Below are 21,548 nucleotides of genomic sequence, written 5' to 3' on the forward strand. Positions count from 1 at the left end.
TTTTAAAAAAAGCACCTACTATCTTTTTGAGTTACAATATAGATCACTAAAGACGCCATGGACTATATTTAAGAATAGGCCATACACCCAGTGTTCTTTTTTACTTTAATTGCTCTTTTTCACTTTAATTATTATTCTTGTTATTTTTGCGTGTGTGGAAATGAAGGTGTCAGGGATTGATTTTGGTGATGAATGTACAATATATAATGGTACTGTGAACAACTGAACATATGATTTGTTTTGTATGACTGCGTGGTATGTGAATATGTATCAATAAAATCAATATAAAAAAAAAAAAGAATAGGCCATAATGACTGTGCTGGTTTGAATGTATTATGTCCCCCAAAACGTCATTTTCTTTGATGTAATCTTGTGTGGGCAAATGTGTCAGTGTGATTAGACTGTAATTCTTTGAATGTTTCCATGGAGATGCGCCCCACCCAACTGTGGGTGACAACTCTGACTGGATAATTTCCGTGGAGGTATTACCCCACCCATTCAGGGGGGTCTAAATTAAATCACTGGAGCCATATAAATGAGCTGACAAACAGAAGGAACTCAGTGCAGCTGAGAGTGACATTTTGAAGAGGAGTTACAGCCAAAAGGGACACTTTGAAGAATGCACTGGAACTGAGAGAGGAGCTTCAGCTTACAGAGTCATATTGGAGATGGCCTTTGAAAGCAGACTTTTGCTCCGGAGAAGCTCAGAGAGGACAAATGCCCCAAGAGCAACTAAGAGTGACATTTTTGAGGAGCTGAAAGCCTAGAGAGTAACATCCTGGGAGAAAGCCATTTTGAAACCAGAACTTGGAGCAGAAGCCAGCCACGTGCCTTCCCAGCTAATAGAGGTTTTCCAGACGCCACTGGCCATCTTCCAGTGAAGGTACCCGATTGTTGATGCGTTACCTTGGACACTTTATGGCCTTAAGACTGTAACTGTGTAACCAAATAAACCCCCTTTTATAAAAGCCAATCCATTTCTGGTGTTTTGCATTCTGGAAGCATTAGCAAACTATAAAAATGACAATAACAGTAATACTTTTATTTATTTTCTGGAGCAATGAAAATGTTCTAAAATTGATAGTGGTGATGAATGCACAACTATGTGATGATACTGTGAGCCAGTGATTGTACACTTTGGATGGTTTGTATGCTATATGAATATATCTCAATAAAACTGCATTAAAAAAAACAGCTAGCATTTATATAGTGTTTATTTTCACCAGAGACTACCATTTTACATATCTTAACTAACGTAATCCTTGTAACAACCCATAAGGCAGGTACTACTTTATTATTATCTCCACTTTACAGATGAGGAAACTGAAGCAGAGGAAAATTAAGTAATTTGCCCAAAGTCACATACTTAGAGTGGTGGAACTGATAATCCTTTCCAGGTAGTCTGGCTCCAAAGTCAGTGGTTCTTTACCTCTTGTTGGCCTTGTACTTACGATTTTTAAAATTTTTAATGTCTTATTTTCCAAAAAAAGTTTTGGAAATATATATATACAGCCCGGCAAAATGTTTCGCAAATTTTTTAAGGTGTTAAGTTGGAAATGGTTTACCTATTCAACTATGGCTTTAATTCATTTTAATAAATATATAAAACAAATCATTATGAAGTTAATGCAAAATTAATCAGAAAAATATACAACCTATTGTTTAAAATTGTATAATGTTCATTTTCAAAGCATAGTAACTTGGGTTTTGCATTACATACATAAAATTACTTACATTTTCAGATGACTAGATTGGATGTTATAAAAAGCAAATATATTGTGGCTTTTAATGGAAAAAAAATTAGATTGAGTCTTTTTAACTAGTGATTTAAACTGACTCAAGTTACTTTCATGTTAATTTCAAATCCCTGCACTCTAGTTACAAACACAGATCCTCTAAAACCATAATTTATTTCTGGATTAGTTTATTCTACAAACTAGAAGGTAATTTACTTAATATTTTATAAAATAGTTTTTCATTTGTGCTTCTTTTCTGTTTTTCCTCAGATTTAACAAAGTCACCATATTCTACCATTGGACTTCTACATTCCCAAATTTCTATTTTCTCTTTCCACCTTCATTTTACATTAAAAGAAAATGTGCTTCTTATGAAATAGTCTTCTGGGGTGCTAGTAATGTTCTGTTTCTTTATCTCATAATCAGTTACAGGCATTTATGAAAATCCATCAAGCTATACAAATCTCTGTATGCAAGTTACATACCTCAATTAAAAAGGTAGGTTTTTTAAAAACTATGCTTGTTAACTTTACTTCATCAAGAAAAAAAATCACATATTGCCCTTATTGGAAATTGTCATTTTTCAAAAATTTTATATCAGACATTACAATTTGTTTTTTACAAATTAATTTTTATTTTCAGCATATGGGAAAAAAGAGCCAGCCAAGATATTCAGTGGAACCAAACAGTGCTATTTAATCTTTCACAAATCTCTGAGACTTGAAGATCTCAAAGGGAAAGAACATTTTTTTTTAAGCTTCTATGTCTTCATTTTATTCTCAGACGAATCTTATTACAGATATCCACTTGTGGTAGACTGTATTTTCCAAAAATGATCACAACAATACATGTCTCATACCAAGTGCTTTTCTTATAATACAACACCAATGTTCCTCCATTGAGCAATGAGTCTATACTTCCTCCTATAGAAATTCTGTATTGCTTTACACCAGCATTGACCAAAACATGCAATGGCAGTGATGCTACATGCTTCCAAGGTTAGGTCATAAAAAGCAATACTACTTCTGCCTACCTTTCTCTCTCACTCAGGATGCTTTCCCTAGAAATCCAGCCACCAGATTTTGAATGGGTGTTCTTCTCACAGCCCCAGCAAAGCCTCCAGCCAACAGCCAGCATCAACTATCCGATGTGGGTGAATGAGTCTTCAGATAACCCCAGCCCACTACCTTCAAGTCTTCCAGCTAGACCCTAGACATCATGGGGCACAAACAAGCCATCTCCACTGTACCCTGTCTGAATTCCTCACCCACAGAAACCATGACATAATAAATGACTACTGTTTTAAGCCACTAAGTTTGAGGGGTAATTTGTTATGCAGCAATAGAAAACTAAAACACTTTATAAATAAGGAAAACAGATAGGTACCCCTGCTTGCAAGCAGCAAAGTCAGAATTTAAATACAAGTCAATCACCATTTAAAGCCACTCTTTCAACCATAAGATATTGCTTCCAACTTTGTTCAGAGTTGTCTGCATTGTCAGACAGAGCAATAATCTCCAGACTGAACATTCTAAAAGCAATAAACAGCCCCCCAAATTAATGTTTTCAATCAATACTCAGGAAAATAATTCATTACATTAGCCAGGCTCAAAACCCCAGCATCATTTTTGACACATCTATAACTTAAAGATGAACTAAGAGCATATCCAATAGTCCCCATATCCTAGAGATGCTTAAGAAATATCTCCAAACTTTGTAAGAACACTTTACAAAGCACTTTCACAACTTGATATTTGAAAAAACCTTTGTGAGATAAATAAGGAAGGCATCATATAGATGAAACTCAAAGAAGTTAAAAATAACTATGATCACACAGTTAAGTAAGGATTCAGTATCAGATTTTCTAACTGCAAATCGAGTGCTCTTTTCAACTCAACTCAAAACAAACTTATGGATTACTTTCTGTGTATATTTCCATGTACAACATTGTCTCTATAAATATTTATGAAGTATCTACTTTGAAAAGCATCATGCCAGGCACTGTCTCTCTAACCTATAAAACACCATTCTTTCTCCACTTTGATCCATTCCCTACAATGCCAACTGATAACTTTTCCTAATCAACTTCTTTAATCAGAATACTCAAAACTGTCAAGGATTATATCCTAGCCACAAAAAATATAGGCCAAATATCCTTGTCTGCTTTCATTATATAAAATAGTTTTTAGTTTGTGCTTTCCTTCATATTTTCCCTCATTTTCCAACGAAGTCAACATATTATATCATTGGACTTCTATAATCTTTAACCAAATTCCACTTTGATCAAATTAATTTCCTTCTACTTACCGAGAAAAACAAACCCAACCAAATTAATCTCTTTACTACCCCCCAAGTCCACTTTCTTTACAATTTCTTCTCTTCCCTTATTGTTCATACTGTCACTCAGAAGTTATCTTTAGAAATGATGAACAAGTATTCCACCTCGGTCCCTGACAGAGTCCCTACCCTCAAGAACCTGAAAATCTACTGCAAAGCTACAATTAACAAGCCAAGGATATGAATCATGGGGGCTGCAGTTAATACTTGAAAAAGGCTCTGATTGACAGGATTTAAATTGGCAGAAGGAAAAGCCACACAACCAAGGAATAATCTGTTCTAGTTTGCTAATGCTGCGGAATGCAAAACACCAGAGACAGACTGGCTTTTATAAAAAGGGTGTTTATTTGGCTACACAGTTACAGTCTTAAGGCCATAAAGTGTCCAAGATAACACATCAGTAATCGGGTACCTTCACTGGAGGATGGCCAATGGCATCCGGAAAACCTCTGTCAGCTGGGAAGGCACATGGCTGGCGTCTTCTCCAAAGTTCTGGTTTCAAAATGGCTTTCTCCCACAACGTTCCTCTCCAGCAAGCTTGCTCCCCTTCAAAATGTCACTCACAGCTGCACTGAGTTCCTTCTCTTTGAGTCAGCTTATTTATATGGCTCCACTGATCAAGTCCCACCCTGAATGGGTGGGGCCATGCCTCCATGGAAATATCTCATCAGAGTCATCACCCACAGCTGGGTGGGGCACATTCCAAGCAAATCTAATCAGCACCAAACCGTCTGCCCCACAAGACTACATCAAAGATAATGGCATTTGGGGGACACAATACATTCAAACTGGCACATTCCACCCCCTGGACCCCAAAATGACATTATCTTTCCAAGTACAAAATACATTCATTTCATCACAATATCACAAAAACTTAAATCATTTCAGTAACAATAGTTAAGTACAAGATCCCATCAAAATCAATTATAGGCGTGGCCAGTCCTAAGGCATAATTTTCCTTTAGCTGTGGATCTGTGAACTTAGAACAAGTTATGTGCTCCCAATATACAAAGGAGGGACATTCATAGGATAAACATTCCCATTGCCATAAGGAGAACTTCTGTTCTACTTCACCCTAACTTACATCTTACCTAATCCTCTAGCCAATGCCTTCAAGAAGCCTTCCTCAATCACTTCACTCTCTCCTCTGAGCTTCTAATGCAATTGCTATCTATAATGCTCATTCTGGCGCTTCATTATTCCATGTTATAGAGCTCATCTCTACAATTTAAGTACAGATACAAAGACAGCAATATGTCTCCACTTCCTGGTTATTCTCTCAATCACATAGTAAGCATTCGATTAGCATTTGTTAAGTAGAACTCAACTGAGCAACCAATGCAGCTTTCAGTCATTTAAAAATACATTAATCACAATATTGTTTCTTATCTTACCTGGCATCTCCTTTGGAAAGATTAGCATTTACCGGATAAAGAATAACCTTGTTTGCATCTACATCCACCACACATTTGGTATGCAAATCAATTTCTGTGGATTAAAAAAACAAGAAAATACAGTCATTTTTAAAAGTAATTTATTTCAGCAATCAAGATGGCAGAGTGAAATGCTTCAGAGCTCTGTCCTTCCCCCTACTGAAACCCCCCCAAAAAAACTTTGAACAACCAGCAGGAACTGGGAGAAACAGTTCTCAGGGCTCCAGAAAACAGTTAAAGGCCTGCAGTAACAGGGTAAGCACCAAATCAAGACAAAGGCTTCTCAAAAGTGGTAGAATCTTGTGGCACCCTGGCTGGCCCCTCACCATCCATCACCAGTTCAGCCCTGAGCAGCCCACACTCCCAGTATGGATGCCAGGCCCCAGTTCCAAAGGGAGCACGGTAGTCTCATGCACATGCTGAGACCATGTATGTCTAGCCCAATCTGTCTGGAGGTGGCCTGAAGGACTCGCCATCCCACAACTTATCCTCTCTGTGGAAGGCAACTCAGAAAGCTCTCCTACAAAACGCTGTGGGAGAGCAGTCAAGGCATGCTGCCTGGTCTTGACTGCCTGGGGCAAGAGATTTCTGGCTGTAGGACATGCAATGCAGTGCCAGGAACTGTGAGGAAACTGTTTCCCAGGGAAGAGGGGACATCTGTAACCCAGTAATTATAGGAGGAATTCCTGGGGCTACATGCACATGCCCCAGACAAGAACACATGCACAGAAAGGATCAGAGAGGTCTCTACAGCTTTGGGCTTGAGCTATTCGCATAAAACCCATTGTGTGAATAAGCCCCGAAGGAGAAAACTCCCACAGGTCAAACTGCAAAGCCTGAGAAAGGTGTTCTCTTTTTTCCCTCTCGTTTGCTAGCTCCAGGAATTCAAGGAAAACTCAAGATCACAAAACTAGCTGGATACAAGCTTAAAGAATACATGGAGAAAATCTTAAATATCAGCAGTAACACAAAATATCAAAACGTCCAGATTCCAACAAAAGGTTACAAAACATACAAAGAAACAGGAAGCAATGGCACAAGCAAAGGAGAAAGTTAAAGTATTAGAAACCATCAACAATGAGACTAGATCTGGACATACCAGCAAAGACTTGTTAAAAATGGCCCTAAATATGCTGAAAGGGCTAAAGGAAAACATGGAAAAAGAACTAAAGGAATCAGGAAAATGACAGATGAATACAAAAAGATTATCAATAGAGAAATGGAAATTATGAAAGGACCCCAACAAAGCTGCAGACCGCAGTAACAAAAATTGCCTAGAGGAGTCAACAACAGGTTAGAACTGAAGAGAAAAAATCAGGGAACTTGAAGATAAGACAATGAAATCATTCAGTTGGAGGAGCAGAAAGAAGAATGAAGAAAAGTGAACAGAGCCTGAGGAATCTATAGGACTCCACAAGCATACTAATATATGCATTGTGGGAGTCCCAGAAAGAGAAGAAAGAGAGAAAGAGGCAGAGAGAATATTCAAAGAAATAATGGCTGAAAACTTCCCAAATTTAACAAAAGACATGAATATACACATCCAACATGCTCAATAAACTCCAAACAGGATAAATCCAAATAGGCCCACATCACAGCACATTATAGTCAAATTGTTGAATGCCAAGATAAGAAGAGAATTCTGAAAGCCTCAAGAGAGAAGCAAGGTGTCACATAAAAGGGAGCCTCAGTAAGATTAAATGCCAATTTCTCTTCGGAAACCATGGAGGCATAAAGGCAGTGGGATAGGGTGGTATGTGGGAACTCTGTATTTTATGCATGATTGTTTTGTAAACCTACAAATTCTTTAATACAAAAATAATAAATTAAAAAATAAAATTAGTAATAAAATAAACATAAATAATGAATTTTTAAAAATTAAAATTAAATTAATAATAATAAAAAGACAGTGGGATGACATATTTAAAGTGCTGAAAGCAAAAAATTGCCAACCAAGAATTCTACATTTGGCAAAACTGTCTTTCAAAAATGAGGAAGGGATCAAGACATTCCCAGATAAACAAAAGCTGAGGGAATGTGTCACCACTAAACAAGTCCTATAAGAGATGCTAAAGAGAGCTCTGCAATTGAAAGGAAAGGACAATAGACAACACATGGAAGCCACTTGAAGAAATAAAGATCTCCAGTGAGGGTAATGACATGAGTAAATATAAATACCAGTACTATGTCTATTTCTGGTTTATAACTCCACTTGTTTCTTCCTACAGGATCTAAAAGGCAAGTGCATAGAATGTAATGATAAATCAATGGTTTTGGACTCAATATATAAACATTCCGTCTGTGACAAGAACTACATAAAGGTGAGGGAACAGAGGGGTAAAGACCATACTTTGTGCACACTATTGAAGTTGCTTATCAAAGCATATGAGACTGTTATAGAGCTGGGATATTAAATTTAAGTCCCATGATAACTACAAAGAAAATATCAGAGAATATGCAAGCTCATAAAGATAGAAATTAGAGTTGCTGGGGCCAGGGGGAATGGGCAGTTATGCATAATTTAGGGTGTGGGATTTCTGCCGGGGGAGACTGCAATATTGTTAATGTGATTAATCCAACAGCATTCTATGCTTGGGAGTAGTAAAGACAGGAAGCTTATATTGTATACATGTTCCCACAATTAAAAAAAAAAGAACAACTAGAGACAATGACCGTTAAATGCAATACATGATCCTAGATGGGATCTAGCAAGGGAGGAGAAAAGGCTCAAAGGAACATTATGGGTACATATGAAAAAATTGGAATTTAGACTGTAAGCTTTATATCAATGTTAAAGTTCTTGAACTTGATAACTGCACTTAAGGTGGTTACAGAGTGAATATCGTTGCTCTTAGGAAATGTACATGGCAATATTAAGTGTTCAGAGAACATCATGTATACAACCTACACTCAAGTGTCCAGAAAATGGACTGACAGACAGATAAAGAAAGAAAGAAAGAAAGAAAGAAAGAAATGGCAAATGTGTTAAAAAGTTAAAATTGGTAGATCTAGGTATTTAGTGGGAAGGGTTGTAGTTCTCTGTATGGGGTTTGCATTATTTTTGCAATTGTCCTGTATATTTGAACATATTTCAAAATAAAGTTTTTTTAAAAAGTAATTTATAAACCCAGAATATCTGAAAGCAAGGACACAAACACACATATGCACACCAGTGTTCATAGCAGCATCATTCACAATTGCCAAAAGATGGAAACAAACTAAATGTCCATCAATTGACGAATGGATAAACAAACTGTGGTACATACATGCAATGGAATATTATTCAGCAGTAAGAAGGCATGAAGTCCTGAAGCACATGACAATATGCATGAACCTTGAGGATATTATGTTGAGTGAAATATGTCAGACACAAAATGACAAATACTGTGAACTAATTATAATATGTAAACTCAAAGACATAAAATCTAGAATACAGGTTACCAGGATATAGAATGAGGCCAGAGAATGGGGAGTGATTACTTAATATGTGCAGAATTTTTAACTAAGTTGAACTTAAATGTTTGGAGGTGATAGTAGCACATTACTGTGAATACAATAAATAGTGCTGAACTGTGTGTGAATGTGGTTGAAAGGGGTCAGTTTAGAGTCATCTATGTCACCAGAAGGAAAGCTGAGGCTAAAAACATGGGAATGTATAACACAGTGAATCTTGTGGTGGATGATGACTGTGATTAACAGTACAAATATAATAAACTTATTTCATGAACCAGAACAAATATATAACACTATTACAAGGAATTAATAATGGAATGGTATATGGGGAAAATGTACCTATTGCAGATTATGAACTGTAATTAACAGTAATATCTTAATATTCTTTCATCAGCAGTAACAAATGTACCACACCGATACTAAGGGTCAACAATGGGGTGGGTGGGGGGTGGGATGGGATGGGGGGTGGGATGTTTTGGGTTTGCATATATATTTTTATTGGTTTTTTTGGGGGGGAAGTAATGAAAATGTTCTAAAATTGATTGTGGTGATAAATGCAACACTATGTGATGATACTGTGAGCCACTGATTATATACTTTGGATGGATTGTATGGTGTGTGACTATATCTCAACAAAATCACATTAAATATATATATATGTATGTATATTAAAAAATAATAAATCCATTTTAAAAATAGAAAAGACATCACTGGGACGTAAGAAAAAATGGAATATAGAATGTAAGCTTTATATCAATGCTAAATTTCTTGAACTTGAAAACTGCACATAAAGTGATTATATAAGTTGTGATGGTTAGGTTCATGTGTCAACTTGGCCAGGTGATAGTACCCAGCTGCCTGGTCAAACACTGGCCTAACAATTGCTGCAAGGATGTTTGTGGCTGGTTAATAAACCAACAGGCTGGTTTATTAAATCATCAGTCAATTGACTGCAGCTGTGACTGATGACTTACCAAACGGTGTCTTCCACAATGAGAGAATGCAATTGGCTGGATTTAATCCAGTTAATCATTTGAAGACTTCTAAGCAAGATAGAGGACCTTCCCTTCTTCTTCGGTTGCCCAGTGAAGCGTTTCCTGAGGAGTTTGTCGAACTTGCAAGTTCGTTTCCTGAGGAGTTCATTAGACATCTCCTTGGAGTTGACAGTTTGCTGACTGCTCTACAGAATTTGGACTCATGCATACTCACAGTTACGTGAGTCACTTTTACAAATCTGATAGTCAGAGACACCTCTCATTGATTCTGTTTCCCTAGAGAACCCTAACTAATACATAAGTGAATATCCTTTTTCATAGGAAATGTTCACGGAAGCATTATGTGTTGAAGGAGTATTACATGTGACACCTGCTCTCAAATGTTCAGAAATGGATGGAAGGATGGATAGATAGATACAGATTATAACAAATAGAATGATATGGCAAAGGTGGCAAAATACTAAAATTGGTAGGTCTGGTTATCAGTGTAGAGGATATATTGGAGTTCTCTGTACAGTGTTTGTGTTATTTTTACAACTGTCCTGCAAGTTTAAAATTATTTCAAAAGAAAAAGTTAAAAGAAAAAAAGTAATTTATTTCAGAAAAAGCATTTGAAAAACTCCAACACACATTCATGATAAAAACACTTAACAAACTATTAATAGAAGGAAACTACCTACCCAGATGAAGATCATACAAAAACCCACAACTAACATCATGCTTAGTAGTGAAAGAATAGAAGCTTTCTTCCTAAGATCAGGAATAACACAAGGATGCCCACTCTCAACACTTCTATTCAACATGGTACTGGAGGTTCTAGTCAGGGCAATCAGGCAAGAAAAAGAAAATAAAGGCATCCAGATTGGAAAGGAAAATAAAACTATCTCTAATTACAAATGACATAATCTTGTATACAGAAAATCCTAAGGAAACCACTAAAAAACCACTAAAATAAACAAGTTCAACAAGGATGCAGGATACAAACTCCTTATATAAAAAACAATTGCATTTCTATATACTTGCAATGAACAATCCAAAAATGAAATTAAAAAGCAATTCCATTTACAATAGCATAAAAGTTAATAAAATACTTAGGGATAAATTTAACAAAAGAAGCGCAATACATGTACTGAAACTTACAAGACTGTTGAAAAATTAAAGACCTTGTGAAAATGGACATCTTATATTCATGAATTGAAAGACTTAATTCTGTAAAGATAACAATCCTCCCCCAAATTGATCTACAGATTCAACACAATCTCTGTCAAAATCCCAGCTGGGTTTTATTGTTGTTGTTACTGTTATTGCAAAAAAAAGTAATAAGCTAATCATAAAATTCATATGGAGATGCAAGGCACCCAGAATGGCCATAACAATCTGGAATAAAAGGACCAAAGTCACAGGAATCACACATCCCAATTGGAACACTTACTACAAAGCTACGTTAATCAAGACTGTTCATTCTGATAAAAGAATAGATATATAGATCAATAGAATCAATTTTAAGAGTTTAGAAATAAATTATGACACTTACAGTCAATTGATATTAGTCAAGGATGCCAATACAATTCAATGGGGAAAGAACAGTCTTTTCAACAAATGGTACTGGGATAACTGGATAGCCACATACAGAAGAATGAAATTGAATCTCTTCCTATACCATATGCAAAAATATAGAGAGAACTCTTAGACTCAGTAATAAAATGATATGTGTTATTTGGCAATAAATATAAATGAAGTACTGATACATATTACAACATGGATGAACCTTGAAAACATGTGAAACTAAGGAAAGAAGCCAGTCAGAAAAGGTCACATATTGAATTTTTCTATTTATTTGAAATGTCCAGATTAGGCAAATCTATAGATACAGAAAGTAAATAATGGTTGCCCAAGGCTGGTGAGTTGAAATAGGATGTGACTGTTAATGGATATGGGGTTACTTTTGGGATGATGAAAATGTTCTATAATTGACTGTACCGACAATTGCACAACTCTGTGAGCATAATAAAAAACACTGAACTGGATGAATTGTTTCGTATATGAATTACATCTTAATAAAGCTGTTAAAATAAGACAGTACACATCATGTTATGTTTATGTTCCCGTATTTTCATTTTTTTGTGACCAAAAGTATGAAACTGTTTCTGTTTGCCATATCTCCATGAACAAAAGATAACCTCTAAGGAAAGGAGCTGCAGTATGCTTAAGCTATTTGTATCTGAAAGAACCTTGGTCAAATGCCATTTTCATCACAGGAAAAGTAAAAACTTTTCTCAGTTTAACTTATATAATGAAGACAAATGCAAAAAGGAAAACAATAACCCAGAAACCAAACTACCCTCCCTGTGCCTGCTACAACTTAATTTTTATTATTTTAGTTATTCTGTGTTTATTCTTAAAGATATTCTAGAAGTACAAGTTACTGAAGTTACTGGTCTTTCCTTAGTCAATACGTTTTTCAGGCAAAGAAAATCAAAAAGAAAACTTTACAGCTGTTTTATCTAATTGTGTAAGACTAACTCCAAAAAGACAAATGTTCTGTGATCAACAAGTTTTAAAGTCCATTTCTAATGCTTTGCATTTAAATCCACTTTAGAGTATCACAGAAATGCTGCAAAAAAATACCAGTCACACTGCAGAAGCTTTTCAAACATGGAATTTTACTTCCTCCCTTCCTTAAGCCTAAAGCTCAAAGAAACTTCACAATCATACTTTGGTAACACTACGCTTACTGGTATCTGACCATATTATATTGACTGCACTCTTACAGTCAAATCTATATTATGCACAAATGCATTAAAACTCTCTGGAAAACTCTTTAGTTTCTTGATAGAAAATTTGCTCTAGGCAGAGGAACTGCATGTGTAGTTCTATATGCAGAAATACATACCTAGAATGCATGCCTAGAATGTGTTTTCCTCACAATAGTGCTTTACCTTCATTTCAAACGGTTTTGAATTGGGAAAAGATCCAAACATTTCCTTCAATATTTGTTTGCTTTTTCCCTGTCCTCTTGGCAGCCTCCACCCACCTCCCTTATGACTTGTCAGATGCAACTAACAACTTGGAAACATTAAACAGCATGATTAAAGAACCAATCCCTGCAAACCCCTGGATAAAACAAAAGATCACCTAATAACCAATGCATCTAAACTAAACTCATTTTGTCCTAAAGCCTGTAACTCTTACAACTGTTCCTTATGTGTAACAGCCATTAAAAGCAGCCTTTAAAATATAAACATCTATATTCGCAATTTCATTAGCTCAGTTTACATTATCAAACAAAATTCCTACTACCCTCACCGCCCTCTTGATTGGTGGATAGATATTAAGCTCTTCCATAAATGGTGTTTGGAGAACTGGATATCTATATCCAAAAGACTGAAAGAGGCCTCCTATCTCATAGCTTAATAAAAAATTAACTCGAAATGGATCAAAGACCTAATCATTAGAGCTAAGACCATAAAACTTTTAGAAGAAAATGTAGGGAAATATTTTAAAGATACTGTAACAGGAGGTGGTTTCCTAGACCTTACACCCAAGGCATGAGCCATGAAAGAAGAAATAGATAAATGGGATCTCCTCAAAATTGAACACTTTTGTGCATCAAAGGACTTTGTCAGAAAAGTAAAAAAGGCAGGCTACACAATCAGAGACAATATTTGGAAACCACATATCAGATAAGGGCTTAATACCAAAATATATAAAGAGATCCTACAACTTAACAACAAAAAGACAACACAATTTTAAAAAAGGACAGACACAGACACTTTTCTGAGGAGAAATTGCAAATGGCTCAAAAACATATGAAAAGATGCTCAACTTCACTAGCTATTAGGGAAAGGCAAATCAAAACCACAATGAGATATCATCTCACATCTACCAGAATGGCCATTATCAAAGAAACAGAAAATTACAAGTGCTGGAGAGGATGTGGAGAAAGAGGCACACTTATTTACTGTTAGCGGAATGTAGAATGATGCAGCCGCTCTTTAAGGCAGTGTGGTGGTTCCTTGGGAAGCTTAGTATAGAATTGCCATATGATCTAGCAATCCCATTACTAGGTATATACTCGGAGGAACTGAAAGAAGGGACACAAATGGACATTTGTAAACCAAAGTTTATAGGAGCATTATTCATGATTGCCAAGAGAAGGAAACAGCCCAAATGTCCATCAATGGACAAGTGGATAAACAAACTGTGGTATCTACATACGATGGGATATTATACAGCTGGAAGACAGGATAAAGTAATGGAGCAAAAAACAACATGGATGAACCCTGAGGACATTATGTTGAGAGAAATTAGCCAGAAACAAAGAACAAAAACTGTATGGTCTCACGAACATGAACTAACATTAATGAGCAAACTTTGAGCCTTAAATCTGAGAACACAGGTAACCAGGAGGCAAAAGAGGATAGAGATTGGGCATTTGATGCTGAAGGAGTATAGAATGTTCAAAAGGATTGAGTGTACGGATCCAAAATGGATAGCACAATATTGTGTGATGGTAGCACAATATTGTAAGTACCTTCAACAAAGATGACTGTGAGGACAGTTGAAAGAGGGAAGCCAGGGGCATGTATGACACCAGAAGGAAAGAAAGAAGATAAAGGCTGAGACTGTATAACTTACTGAAGCCTCGAGTGTTCAATGATATTAAGTGTACCAATATAAGAATGTTTTTACATGAGGGAGAATAAATGAATGTCAACTTTGCAAGGTGTTGAAAATGGGATGGTATTGGGGGGAAAACACAATCAATGCAAACAAGAGTCTACGGTTAATAGTAGCATTGTAATATGCTTCCATTAATCGTAACAAAGGCAATATACCAAAGCTAAATGTCACTAAGACAGGGATATAAGGGCACTTTTTTTTCTTTTTCTTTTTCTCTGTTTTCTTTTTCTCCCCTTCCTCTTTCTTTGCGGAAGAAATGGAAATGTTCTCATATAGATAGTGGTGGTGAACAATAACCATGTGATTATACCAGGAACCATTGATTGTTTACTTAGGATGGAATGTATGGTGTGTGAATAAAACCTTTTTAAAAATCAACAGAGGGATACAAGTGCTGGAGAAAATAAAATGGAGAGAGGGAAGTACCTAATCATTGTTGGTGGAGAAGTAGAATGGTGTAGCCCATCTGGAGGGCAATGTGGTGGTTCCACAGGAAGCTAGCATGGGGTTGTCATATGTTCCCGTAACCCCGTTATTGGGTATACCTGCAAGAACTGAGAGCAGGAACAAGAATAGACATTTGCATACTGGTGTTTATGGCAGAAGTATTCATATTTGCAATATATAGAGGTGGCCTAAGGGTACAACAACTGATGAACAGAATGGCAAACCGTGGTGTGTACATACAATGGAATACTGAGCTGCTACAAAAAGGAATGAAGTTGTGAGGCATGCAGCTAGGTGAATGGACCTCGAAGACAATATGTTGAATGAAATAAACCAGAAATGAAACAAACATTATATGGCTCACTAATAATGGACTAACTATAATGTGCAAACTCTGAGAATTGAATCTGAGAGCATAGGGTATCAGTGGAAGGCTTATAGTAAAGGTTCCTAGACTGTAAACTCTTACAGCAGTTAAATCTATTTCTGAGTTGTAACGGTTATTTCTAAATTCTGAGATGCTGAGCTGTTTGTGTATAACCTGGTCGGTCCCTGTAGCTTTGGGTATCTGTGCGACACCTGAGACTCAGAGCCAGAGTTCAGCAGCTATGAATGTCAGCATTAACCCATACAGCAAATGTCAAAGAAGCTAAAAGAGATCAGACCTATTAGAAATATGAACGAAATGGACTTGGTTAGGACTAAGGTAAATAAGACTAAAGCATGATATTGACTGTGTTTTAAAACTTCAACTTCTGTGTAAGACCCAATGAAGAGATATTTGGTGGAAAATCTGTATTTCTGTTACCACACTATATAATTTAACTTAAATGGTCAGTTTATTCAACTACCATAACTACATGGAACCTTGAACAGGGAGTGAGACCTGGTTGATTTGTACAGGTCAGTGTGAAGCCCTGAAACATACCGGAGTAATTTGGGCAGAGAATAAAAAAGTATTTGCAAAGCCTCCTTGAGGAACTGGGGAAAAAATGTGGAAATATTACACTTAACCATCTGGGGAATTCCTGATATTTTCGCAAGCATTGGTGACTATGAATTTAGTAGGCTGAGCCCTCCATCTTGGGTCTTACTCATATGAAGCTTGTTGTTGCAAAGGAGAGGTTAAACTGGCTTATAACTGTGCCTAACAGTCACCCCCAGAGAAACTGTTTGGTTGCTCAGATGTGGCCTGTCTCTCTAAGCCAACTTGGCAGGTAGACTTGCTGCCTTCCCCTCTATGTGGGACATGACTCCCAGGGGTGTAAATCTCCCTGGTAGTGTGGGTCATGACTCCCAGGGATGATCCTGGACCTGGAAATGTGGAATCGAGAAAGACTTCTGGACCAAAAAGGAGAAGAGAAATTAAACAAAATAAAGTTTCAGTGGCTGGGAGATTTCAAATGGAGTCAAGAGGTCATTCTGGAGGTTATTCTTATGCATTATATAGATATCCCTTTGTAGTTTTTAGTGTATTAGAATAGCTAGAGGGAAATACCTGAAAAAGTGGAACTGCAATCTAGTACCCTTGATTCTTGACACACATATAACTATATAGCTTATTCAGTGTGACCATGTGATTGTGAAAACCTTGTGGCTCCCACTCCCTTTATCCACTGTATGGACAGATGAGTAGAAAAATGGAAGACAAAAAGTAAATGAATAATAGGAGGGGATGGGGGATATGGGATGTTTTGGGTATTCTTTTTTACTTTTATTTTTATTCTTATTTTTATTTATTTATTTTTTTTTTTGAGTAACGAATGTGTTCAAGGGCTGATTGTGGTGATGAATGCACAACTATATGATGATACTGTGAACAACTGTACACTGTCAATGGCTGTATGGTAGGTGAATATATCTCAATAAAATTTCAGGGTGGGGAAAAAGAGAAAGCTGTTCACAAGACTATTTAGACTATGGGAGGCACATCTATGAAGTACAGCCAAACAAATAAAAGTAGTGAGATTTGAAGAGAATTTAAGAGTCAGATATATAAAAAGCATTTATTATCTCGAAGTTTCAGAGGCTAGAAGTTCAAAATCAAGGCACTGGCAAGACCATTCCTTCTCCCTGGTCAGTAGAGTTCTGCTGGCTTGTCCCAGCCCTTGGAGTTATTTGGTTTGCATCTCTGCCTCCCTCACAGGGTGTGATGGTTAGGTTTATGTGCCAGCTTGGCCAGATGATGGTGCTCAGGTGTCTGGTCAAACAAGCACTGGCCTAATCATCACTGCAAGGACATTTGTGGCTGGTTAATAAACCAGAAGGCTGATTTATTAAATCATCAGTCAATTGACTGTGTCTGTGGTTGATTACATCAATGAAGGGCATGTCTTCTGCAATGAGAGAATTCAATCAGCTGGATTTAATCCAATCAGTTGAAGATTTAAGGGAGAAAAGAGAGGACCTTCACTTCTTCTTTGGCTAGCCAGCCTCTCCTGAGGAGTTCATTGAACACCTACATCAGAATTGCCAGTTCACTGGCTGCCCTACAGAATTTGGACTCATGCATCCCCACAGTTGCCTGGGACACTTTTATAAAATCTTATATTAATAGACAGCTCTTGTTGGTTCTGTTTCCCTAGAGAACCCTAACTAATACATAGAGCAATCTCTCTCTTATGTGTATGAGAAGTATTTTAGTTTAAAATTCTATAGTTAGTGTACCATCAAATGTTACTAGTTTATAGAAGTAATTATGTTGTCACAAAATTCTAAAACTGACACACTCTCCACTGGAAAACTCCTGCTCTATAATGCTCAGAAAGCAAAGCAGTGATTAAATAGCGGTAACAAATTTAAGCCTTAAATTTAACCTGGAAAAGAAACACCTATCAAAAAGCCCAAAAGATAAACACTTTTCTCTTGGTTCGTTACAATACTCAGATTAAAAAGATTTGAACCGAGCTGCTATGCACTACCTCTATAAAAATAGTACTATATGCTCATCATTATTATAGTAAGTAGCATATGGACAATAGCTTACTGACAGTAGAGCCTAAAATAATGAGATTGGGATTTAATTAGTATTATGTCTGAAAACCAGTAAAACACCAGAGTAATCAAAGAAGAAATGTCAGTCTGTCATGACTAATCAAGCTTTACAGTACTCAGAACCATGAATGTTAAGTGTAGAAGTGCATCACCCACAACCTTGGTTTTGATGTATCCATCAATCCTAAAAAGAAAAAAAGAAATGTTCTCCAGTAACAATAAAGATCCCATAATATTTGCCAAATAGCATCCTTTCCAGGTCAAATTTCCTCAAGATAAATACTAAAATATCAATAGCTGACAACTCAATTTATTCAGTGAGCAAATTAGTCACCCTGTAAAAGTGACAAGTCTTTCTGCAATGTACAGATCAGCTATAGCTCTCTCCCTGATGACAACATAGTATAATTGGGCAGGGCCTGCGAGACTCCCTACACATAACTCACGCTCATCTGGGGAAATGCATCAGTCTCACAGTGAATGACATTATTCTGAATTGCCCATTAAGTAATCTGCTTTTCAAATCCTCAAGAAAGCAAATAATTATTTTCAAACTGAATGTACTACTCAGAAATATAGATGTACCTCATTTTACCTATTAGTCACATCCCTAAAAAGTTACTTATAGCTTACTCTTTTTTTTATAACTTACTCTTAAATTTACTAGAGTCCATTTTTAAAAAGAAGATAATAAATAATGTGTAAGATTCACTTTCAAGTTAAATTACAAACATTGCATGTATGTATGGTCCTATTTTCAACTAATTTGCCATCACATGGCCAATATTTTTAAATGTCTATGCATGCTCACATAAATAACATATTCATCACTAACATTTCATGTATGAAGGACTTGTTTTCCCAATTGGAAAGTAACATTCTTATTCACAGAACAAGGAATATGGCTGTTTTACTTTCCCAACTGCTAAAACAAATAGCATTCAGTGGAATGGCATATCTACAGGAATTTATTGGCTTGCAGTTTCAGAGGCTAGAAGACTTGCTTCTTCCCAGGGTCAGTAACTTCTGGCTGGCTGGTAATCTTTGGGGTTCCTTGGACTTTTTTTTTTTAACATTGCGACAGGCTGAATGTATTTATGTCCCCCTAAACACCATTATCTTTAATGTAATCTTGTGTGGGCAGACCGATCAGTGTTAATTAGATTGTAATTCTTTGAGTGTTTCCATGCAGATGCACCCCACCCAACTGTGGGTAATGATTCTGATTGGATAATTTCCATAGAGGTGTTGAAAATGGGATGGTAGAGGGGAAAAAATATAATCAATGCAAACTAGAGTCTATAGTTAATGGTAACATTGATAGATGTTTCCATTAATTGTAACAAAGGCAATATACCAAAGTTAAATGTCTGTAAGAGGGGGATATAAGGGAGTGATGTGGGATTCTTGATGGTATTGATATTGTCTGACCTTTGCACTGCATTTTATTTTTATTTTTATTGTATCTTTCGTATTTTTATCCTTCATTTTTTTGTCTCCTTTTCCTCTTTCTTTGGGGAAGAGATGGAAATGTCCTCATATAGATTGTGGTGGTGAATGCATAATTATCTGATTATACTGGGAATCACTGATTGTTTACTTAGGGCAGATTCTATGATGTGTGAATAAAACTGTTAAAAAAATAAACAGAAGGATACAAGTATTGGAGAAAACATGGAGAGAGGGATGTACCTATTCCCTGTTGGTAAGGATGTAGAATGGTGCAGCCCAGCTAGAGGGCAGTATGGTGGTTCCACAGGAAGCTAACTATGGGGTTGCCATATGGTCCTGCAACCACATTATCGGATATATACTTGGAAGATCTGAGAGCAGGGACATGAGTGTTCATGGCAGCCATATCCACAATTCACAATGGATGGAAATGGCCTATGGGTACAATGACTGATAAACAGAATGATGAACTGTGGTATAAAAATATGATGGAATACCAAGTGGTGACAAGAAGAAATGAAGTTTTGAGGTATGCACCTAGGACAGTATGTTGAGTGAAACAAGCCAGAATCGAAAAGACAAACATTACAACACTTCAATAATATGGACTAACTATCATGTGCAAACTCTGAGAATTGAGGCTGAGAGCACAGGTTATCAGGAGAAGTCTTGTGGTAAAGGTTCCTAGATTGTAAGCTCTTACAGCAGTCACATCTATTCATGAGTTGTAATAGTTATCTCTAAATTCTGAGATGCTAAGCTGTTTGTGTATAACCTGGTCAGTCCCTATAACTTCAGGTATCTGTGACATCTGAGACTCTGAGCCAGAGTTCAGCAGCTATGAATGTTAGCATCACCCCATTCAGTAAATGTCAAAAAAGCTGAAAAAGAGATCAGACTTCAATGAGAGATACGAAAGAAACGGACTTGATTAGAACTAAGGTAAACCAGACTAAAGGGAAAGGATGAAATTGACTGTGTTTCAGAACCTCAGCTTCTATGGGAGACCAAAGGAAGAGATGTTTATTACATGCAAAATCTATACTTTCTGTAGCACACTATATAATTTAACTTGTATGGTCAGTCTATTCAAACACCATAATGACATGGAACCTTGAATAGGGGGCAAGATCTGGTTGGTTTGTACAGGTAGCGTGAAACTGCAATACCTCCCAGAGTAATTTGGGCAGAGAAAAAAAGTATTTGCAAAGCCCCCTTGAGGGCCTAGGGAAAAAAATGTGGAAGCATTAAACTTCCCCACCTGGGGAATTCCTGATATTTTTGCAAGCATTGTGGAATACCATTGTAGTAGGCCAAGTCCTTGATCTTGGGGCTTACCCTTATGAAGCCTGTTACTGCAAAGGAGAGGCTAAGCCTACTTATAATGGTGCCTAAGAGTCACCCCCAGAGACTCTCTTTTTTTTGCTCTGATGTGGCCTGTCTCTCTCTAAACCCACTAGGCTGGTAAACTCACTGCCCTCCCCCCTACATGGGACATGCCAGGGGTATAAATCTCCCTAGCAACATAGGACATGACTTCTGGGGATGGGCCTAGACCCGGCATCGTGGGATTGAGACAGTCTTCCTGACCAAAAGAGGGAAGAGAAATTAAACAAAATAAAGTTTTAGTGGCTAAGAGAACTCAAATGGAGTCGAGAAATCATTCTGGAGGTTATTCTTATGCATTATATAGATATCCTTTTTTAGTTTTTAGTATACTAGAATAGCTAGAAGGAAATACCTGAAACTGTTGAACTGCAATCCAGTATCTTTGATTCTTGAAGATGATCGTTTAACTATATAGTTTGTACAGTGTGACTGTGTGATTGTGAAAACCTTGTGACTCACACTCCCTTTATCCACTGAATGGACAAATGAGTAGATAAAAGGGGGACATAAAGTAAATGATTAATAGCGGGGGGAAAGGAGTATGAGATGTTTTGGGTGTTCTTTTTTACTTTTATTTTTATTTTTATTCCTATTTTTTGTAGTAATGAAAATGTTCAAAAAATTGTGGT

General features: G+C 36.7%; 1 protein-coding gene across 4 annotated transcripts in view; it reads right to left on the reverse strand.

Annotated features, from left to right (window-relative positions):
• Positions 1–21,548, reverse strand: part of KIF13B (kinesin family member 13B) — a 301,896-nt gene that overhangs the window by 267,569 nt on the left and 12,779 nt on the right. For all 4 annotated transcript variants that reach the window (XR_005213387.1, XR_005213386.1, XM_037813374.1 and 1 more), the window contains exon 2: positions 5,468–5,561. Coding sequence is in view for 2 of the 4 variants with exons in the window: in XM_037813374.1 (XP_037669302.1) it covers positions 5,468–5,561 (94 nt within the window). In the remaining 2 variants the exon portion in view is untranslated. The remainder of the gene's footprint in view (positions 1–5,467; positions 5,562–21,548) is intronic.

This window comes from Choloepus didactylus, chromosome 20 (genome assembly GCF_015220235.1).
Source record: "Choloepus didactylus isolate mChoDid1 chromosome 20, mChoDid1.pri, whole genome shotgun sequence".
Lineage (NCBI taxonomy): Eukaryota > Metazoa > Chordata > Mammalia > Pilosa > Megalonychidae > Choloepus > Choloepus didactylus.